Source organism: Eschrichtius robustus, chromosome 4, assembly GCF_028021215.1.
Source record: "Eschrichtius robustus isolate mEscRob2 chromosome 4, mEscRob2.pri, whole genome shotgun sequence".
NCBI lineage: Eukaryota > Metazoa > Chordata > Mammalia > Artiodactyla > Eschrichtiidae > Eschrichtius > Eschrichtius robustus.
This window is the reverse complement of record NC_090827.1, coordinates 151,469,195-151,476,254: the sequence shown is the minus strand read 5'-3', so window position 1 is coordinate 151,476,254 and position 7,060 is coordinate 151,469,195. Positions and strand designations below refer to the sequence as shown.

The following is a 7,060-nucleotide window of genomic DNA, read 5'->3' as shown; positions in this document are numbered from 1 at the left end:
CGGCCGGCAGTGGCTCTGGAGGTGTTAACCGGGAGCCGCCTCTTCCAAGAAGCCCTCCCCACTCCGTGGCCTGTGGGCATGACGGTGCTCTAGGCGCAGATCCCGCCCGGGGCTGGGCACACGGAGCCCAGGAGCCACCTCGGTCCCTTTAAGCTAGCTGTTCGCGCAGTCCCGGGGTTTCCATGACGACGACGTTTGATGGGGACCCGGGCGGGGTCGGGGCGCATGCGCGGTGCGCGCCGGACGCCGCAAGTCTTCGCGAGTCGCCGGCGCTGCTGTCGCGGCGTCCCCAATCGCGGTAAAGGCGGGGTGGGGGTTCGCTGGGCCGGGGTGGGGGGGAGGGAGAGGGAAGGGGTCGCTGGGCCCGGGGGGGCGTGGCGGGGGTGGAGGGGCCGGGGTGGGGAGCCGCGAGACCCGGTGGGCCGGGCGGGGGGGTTCGCTCGTCCCGGGGGGCGGGCCCTGGAGGTGGGTTCGCTGGTCCGCGGAGGTCGGGGTGCGGTAGGGGCTCGCGAGGCCGGGTTCCGGGGTGGGTGTTCGCTGGCCGGAGGTGCGGGCGCTGCTGACCCGCGGCTGCTGCAGGGCGCCCGGGCTCCCTCCGCTCGGCCATGGCCCCCTCGCCGCCGTGCAGGCCCCCGAGGTCGCCGCCGCCGCCGCCGCCGCTGCTGCTGCTGCTGCTGAGCGTCGCGCTGCTGGGCGCCCAGGCCCGCGCGGAACCCGCCGCCGGGAGCGCCGTGCCCGCGCAGAGTAGGTGCCGCGCGCGTCTGCCGAGGGCTCCCCCTGGCCCTGACCGCACCCGGGCGTGCGGGAGGGGCGTGGCTCGCCTTTGTTCCTAGGGTGGGCCCCGCGCCCCCTCGGGTGGGAGGTGGGGGGCGCACGGAGGCCGCTGCTCCGGTGGGTGCGGGCTGGGAGCGCGCCCCGCGTCCTGACCCGCGCCCCCCGCAGGCCGCCCGTGCGTGGACTGCCACGCTTTCGAGTTCATGCAGCGCGCCCTGCAGGACCTGCGGAAGACGGCCTGCAGCCTGGACGCGCGGGTGAGCCTCCCGAGGAGAGGCGGGTGGGGAGGAGGGACGCCCCTCTCACATAACCGCCACACTGTTTCCGGCCCCAGTGTGGGAGGGCGGGGGCAGTCCAGTTCCCCTCCTCCCCAGGGCCTCGCCGGCACTTTTCCCGGGGGTCACCGAGAAGGACAGCCAGTCCCAGTGCAGACTGTTCCGGGGGGAGTGCTGAGGCCCAGTGGGAGGGGAGAAACTGAGGCGGGGGAAGAGGCGGTCGGAAGCGGGTGCGTAGGGCTTGCTGGGCACGGAACGTTAGCTTGGGCGCAGCTGTCTGGGGGGTTCCCTGCCCCCGGCCTCACCTGGGGAGGGGCGGGTGCGTGCACAGGTGCCAGGGGTCAGCCCCGTCAGCCGACGGAGTTTCCATTTGTGACAGATATATGTACTCCTCCTGAGAAAGGGAGCGCATTCCTAGAAGTAGAAAGAAGGGGAGACCCCACCCTGCTCCCCTTTTCTGGCCAATTCCCAAGGGCCCGGCCTGAGACCTGTGGCGCCCCCTGGGGGCCAAGGGGCCTGACTTTCATTGAGTCTGGAGCTGGGTTCCTGAGAGGAGCAGCCCCAGCCCACCCTGGGGGTCGGGGGAGGTGTGAGAGGGGCCCCTCAGAGCCGGTGTGTGTGCTGAGCGGAAGCTGGGAAAAGTCGTCCCGGTGTGGGGCTGAGGAGGGCAGGACGCGCCCAGGATCGCAGAGGCTCTGGGCCGGGAGGGGGGCGTCTGGAGGGCAGCAGAGGGTCCCCTGCCGTCAAAGTCTGCAGAGCTGGGGCTGGGGGTGTCCTCACGTAGTCCAGTTCAGGCTCTGAGAGTCTTGGGAACGGGTGGAGGCAGGACTGCCAGTGGGTTTTGGGGGGAAGCCAGGAGCTGGAGGGCCCTCGGGAGCTGGGGGGCAGCGGGCGGCGCCCTGACGGCCCCTTGTTGCTCTTCAGACGGAGACCCTCCTGCTGCAGGCCGAGCGCCGGGCCCTGTGTGCCTGCTGGCCGGCCGGCCGCTAAGGACCCTCAGCCAGACTGCTCCCTCACCAATAAACACCTGGCCCGGCATGCCTGTGTCCTGTCTCCCTGCTCTGGCCACCAGAGCCCACCATCGCCGCCCCTTGGAGTCCCCAGTTGGGACTCTCTCTGGGCCTAGGTTTCTGCAGCTGTTCCGTGAGGGCTGAGGCCCTCGGGACACCTGTCCCACACCAGTGCCAGAGTTGAGGGTATGCATGTCCGGCCACACTTGTGGACCTGTACCCACAGGCACGGTGGCCACAGAGAGTCCGCCTTCCAAGGACCTCTTTCCTTGCCTGCCTGCACTGATTTTGAGGCGGGGGGAGGGGGGCGGTGTAGAGGCGGCCTGGTCCCTGGAGCAGCTGCCCCAGCGCCAACCCTCCCAAGGCTCTTCTGCACCGCAGTGAGGATGCCTGTGGTCAGGGTCTCCCTGGCGGTCCAGCTGGTGGACCCCACACGGCAAGGCCACTGTGACCAAGGAGCCTGAGGGTGTCGGGAGAGGGGTGATTGGGTGGCGGGGGAGAGCTCCTCTGGGAAGAGAGGGCTGGGCCCTCCCCCCAGCTTCCACCCTGCCTGCTGGGTCCCTCCTGCGCACCCCTGCCCGGCCCCTGGGCACCAGGAGCTCCTGGCTCAGACACGCATCCACACACGTGTGCGCACAGCACCGGGTGGGAGGCCTCTCTCCCTCCCTCCCTCCCTCCGTTCATTCTGGGAACGTTTTTTAAAGTAAAAATTAATACCTTTTTTTCAAAGTAACACATGCACACTGTAAAAAACATCCAGGAACGCGGCAGGGCTGCGATTGGAAATGACCACTATGGGACACTTGGCCTCTCAAGGGCTTTAGTTCCCTGGTTGTGGCCGCCTCAGTGCAACGTGCCCCCCCTTCCCCGCTTCTGCTGTCTCAGGTGGGTGGAGCTGGACACTCCTGGTCCACTGCCTGGAGGACGGCACCAGTTCCCAGCCCAGCCTGGCCTGGCCTGTCTTTGTGATCTGAATGCACGTATCTATTCAGACCCTCTGCTCCAGGCCCTTCCCTGCCCCAACGGGCTTCCCAACCCTTGACCTTGACCTCTTCTGTCCTCGGGTCTCTGATGCTGGAACCGCCCGGCGTGCAGGTGCCGATCCAGGTGTCAGGATCACAGTGAACAAACCAGATTCCTACCTTGGCCGTGGTGGGAGGCCGAGCTCTAGGTGTCTGGTGGCGAGGAAGCCTGTGAGCTTTACATCTGGCCAGAGAAAGCCCGTGGTGGGGGCTGCTGAAGCCACGGCAGGCCTAGGCCGGCCCTTGGGCCTGGCTGTGAGTGGGGTGCAGTGGCAGGGCTCAGGATCCACCTGTCCTGGGGCCCCAGAAAGGAGCGGAGGGTAGCAGAGGCAGGTGCCTTCCCATCAGGGCACTGCCAGACGGTGCTCACGTCTCATTGGTTGGCCTCTGTCATGTGGCCACTCCTGGCTGCCAGGCAGGCGGGATGCAGCCTGTGTTGCTGGCCTGCGGCCAGATTCACAAACACAGAGGACCAGTGAGCACTTCTCAGTATGAAAAGTACAAATACTTCTAGTATAAGTACTTTTTAGTGTACGCATGTCCCATGCAATATGTGGGACGTACTTAAGTTAAAAATTATGGGTTTATCCAAAATTGAAGTTTAACTGGGCATACTGTATTTTGTGGGCAGCCATGAACCCTTGCTCGGACTGGGGTTCCTGTTACCATAAATGATGGGGGCAGCCAAGGGTGGCCGTAGAAAGCCTCTTAGGGGAGCTGCCCTCTGGGAGGGAGTAGGGGCACAGCCCAGGTGGACGGGTGTGGAACCACAGGCAGAAGGGCTGGGGACGCTGCTGTGTAGGGTCTACCCAGCAGAGTCAGGCAGGAGGGCAGGGGGCAGCGTGAGGGACGGAGCCTCCCCGGAGCCCTGGGGGGTCTGGGCAAGTCCACGTCTGTTTGAACGGGACGTTTCTGGCTGCTGGTTGAGGATGGGCTCAGGGTCAGGGGCAGAGTCAGGGCCCGTGGGGATGTGACACAGCCATCAGAGCTGAAGAGGGCCCGGGGCTGGGTGGTGGCAGCAGGAGCTGTAGTGTGAGGAGGAGCTGGATTCCAGTTGTATTTGAAAGTAGAGCCAGTGGGAATTGCGGGTGTGTTTTGAGAGAAAGGGATGAGGGGGTGAGGGGAAGAGGGATGGAGTTAGCAGAGAGGTCCAGGAGGCTACCGGACAGACACACCTGGGGAAGGGGCTGGAGAGAGAAGGCTGGGACACAAGTGCCGGCTGAGAGCCCCGCGGTGAGTGTGGACAGAGGAGCGATGTGCTGAGGGGGCAGGGGGATGAGAGACCCTCGAGGAGATGGGCTCTCATGAGAGAGGAAGAGAACTTGAGACTGGCCAGGGCTTAGGAAAGAAGTCAGCGTGTCTCATGCTCCTGAGGTCAAGCAAGGCCCAAGGCTGGACCCCTGGATTGGGCAGCCCTGGTCATCGTCAACCTTGACAAGAACAGGGTCGGTTGGGGGCGGGGAAGGCCTGAAGGGGGTTGTCAACTAGAGAAGTAGATAGGAGAGTCAGCACAGGTGACTCTGGCAAAGAGTTTAGCCTTGCGTGTGGTCAAGGCCCATGGCATTCAGGTTCTGTCCTGGAGCTGTCATACTGCTTTCTGGCCGATTGGATCAAGAGCATCTTTCATGCTGGGAATGCATTATCCTTGGGACAGCGTTTGTTTTCCCTAGAGATTGTGTTTGCCTTATTGTTCCCCTCGTCTGCTTTTATCACATTCTGACATTCTCTGGCAGTCAAGTCATTCCCGTTACGTCCCCTCCCTGGCCCGTGCCCTCCTGCTCCCAGCCAGCTGGGCATGCCCACTGCCCACTGCCCACCTTGCACTCTTCTAGTTTGGAGCCACTGTTTCCTAGATTCCATGCCATCTTCTCCCTGTGGCATCCCTTCAGGTAGCTTCCTAGAAAATAGTGTGGTAAGTAAACTTTCTGAGCTGGCCTGTCTGAAAATACGTTATCTTCTGCTGGCACATTCAACTCATAGCCCCTGCCACCCCAGGGCCTTTGTACATGCTGTCCCCTCTCCATGGGGTTCTCCCTTGGCCTCCACCACCCACCTCACTCTTTAGCCCCTTATCCCAACTTATTTTTCTTTGTCCCAAAGGGATACTGGAGTGTTGATCTCTGTTATTGGTTTATTTCCTGCCCCACCCCACCCCCTGGCTTGTAAAGTGCCAGGAGAACAGAGCTTTGTTCTTTTCAGGGCCCAGTAGAGGGTAGGCACTCACCCAGCCTGTGTTGAAGGGAAGGATGGGGGGTGGGTCATAGACTCCTGGTGAGGAGGTGAGCAGCTTGGGTCCAGCGGCCGGCAGCTGCCTGCAGCAGGTGGGTCTCAGGAGCCTCGCTCCCTTCCTGCCCTCAGGAGGCTCTCAGAACTGCAGGTCCACTCACGGTGCTGCACAGGTTCTAATCAGGAGTTTTTGTTCTTCGGTTGGGGAAATAGTAATGATAATAATCTTTATTTTCTTGTTTCCTCCCCTTCATGTTCTCTTGGAGGAGCTCCTGTTAGCTGCCTCTGATCTGGCCCTGGTTCTTTTTCCTTCCCATCCCCTGGTCTTCTGGTCCACTCCCTCCTGCACTCCCACCGCCTCTGTCGTCCTTCCCAGTCCCTCTTCCCAGCCCCCCTCGACCTGTGACCCCAGAGGCCCCTTCTGCCCCAGGTCCCTTTCTTCACCTGGGGTGGAGGGCTGTTTTGCTAAATGAACCGGCCTGTGTTGGGCGCCTCCTCCCCGCAGGAGCAGTGGAGGCCCAGGGCGCCCTCCCCTCTCCGGCCTCTGGGATCTGGGGACGGTGGTCTCGCTGCTGCGTGAAGGACCCCAGCCACCCCTGTCGGGGACCTGCGGGGCTCTGGCGGTGGTATCAGGCCAGGGAATCTCAGGGTGGTCGGGGCAGCCAAAGCGAGAGGAGTGGGCGGAATTCAGCGGGGCAGGGCGGGGTGGGCACCCCAGCACTGGGAGGACAGACCAGACCCCTGACTTCGCCCCCCCACGGTTTTCTGTAAAATGGGCTCCTGACGGCAGCACAGGGCGTGCTTCCCGGCGCTCCCACTCTGCCTGGGTCCCTGAGCACGTGACGCCGCGAGGGGCAGTCCCCTTCCTGGCCTCTAGGTGACCGCAGCCACCTCCCTGGGCCCCAAACTGAGGCTCATCGGCGGGGCTTGGGGCCACCCTGTTGCCTGCACCTCTTCCCACTCAGGCCGCCCCCAACTCGCAGCCCCTTAAAGTCCAGGACTAAGACCTCCAAGAGCTCCCAGGTGGCCATCCCTGGGGCCCAGCCCTGGCCCTTCCAAGCTGAGTCTGGCTCCTCCTCCCCACCTGGTCCTGGCACTCTCCAGGACCCTCTGGACCAGGGGCTGGACCACTGCCTCAGGGCCTCGGGAGCTCTCAGGGACTTCTGGGGGCTGAAGGGTGAGGTCAGGCCACCTGGACGGGAGGGGGCCCGACAAGGTCAGGCTGAGTGGGACCCCAGGCCCCTCCCTCCGTCTTTGGGCCTGGCTGCTGGGGGTAGAAGAGGGGCAGCCTCCCGCTCAGAGCTGGGGATTAGGTGGGGCGGGTAATAGCCGGCAGAGGCTGTGGCCCTGTAGGGACTGGGCCACTCTACTCTGAGGGACCCCTTCACACCTGGATCTGGGGTCAGGATGCTGCCCAAGAGCTCCTGGACCGTGGGCCTGGTTCTCTTCCCTCCTGGCCCGCATCAGGGAGCATGATAAGAGTGCCCTCCTGATCCCTGGTCTGGCACTCGAGCCCAGCCTCGCCTTCTTGGAAGCCCCTTGACCCCTCCAGGCCACCAGCTGCCATCACCGCCCCTCCCCCACCCCCCCTTCTGGGTGTTTCCTTCTTGGACCCCTTGCATGCTGTCCTCTCTGCTCGGACATGCTTCCTGCCATCCAGCTGGCCATCCTCAGGACGCCTCAGAGCCTGGTCCCGCTGTGCCTGGTCAGTGTCACTCGGCCCCCAGGCAGCACGTGGAGGGGTTTCTGAATG

At 64.1% G+C, this 7,060-nt stretch overlaps 1 protein-coding gene across 1 annotated transcript; it reads left to right on the top strand.

Annotated features, from left to right (window-relative positions):
- Positions 1-225: 225 nt before the first annotated feature.
- On the top strand, positions 226-2,087 carry NICOL1 (NELL2 interacting cell ontogeny regulator 1). Its single transcript, XM_068543574.1, has 4 exons — positions 226-298; positions 580-744; positions 943-1,031; positions 1,974-2,087. The coding sequence occupies exons 1-4, from the start codon at positions 226-228 to the stop codon at positions 2,037-2,039; spliced, it is 393 nt and encodes a 130-aa protein (XP_068399675.1). The 3' UTR covers positions 2,040-2,087.
- The last annotated feature ends 4,973 nt before the right edge of the window (positions 2,088-7,060 follow it).

Bases quoted from the DNA above. Each gene is read 5' to 3' on its own strand.
- NICOL1 (XM_068543574.1), top strand. From the start codon at position 226: ATGCGCGGTGCGCGCCGGACGCCGCAAGTCTTCGCGAGTCGCCGGCGC. The intron at 299-579 runs GTAAAGGCGGGG...CGGCTGCTGCAG, and splicing joins TCGCGGCGTCCCCAATCGCG to GGCGCCCGGGCTCCCTCCGC. The intron at 1,032-1,973 runs GTGAGCCTCCCG...GTTGCTCTTCAG, and splicing joins CCTGCAGCCTGGACGCGCGG to ACGGAGACCCTCCTGCTGCA.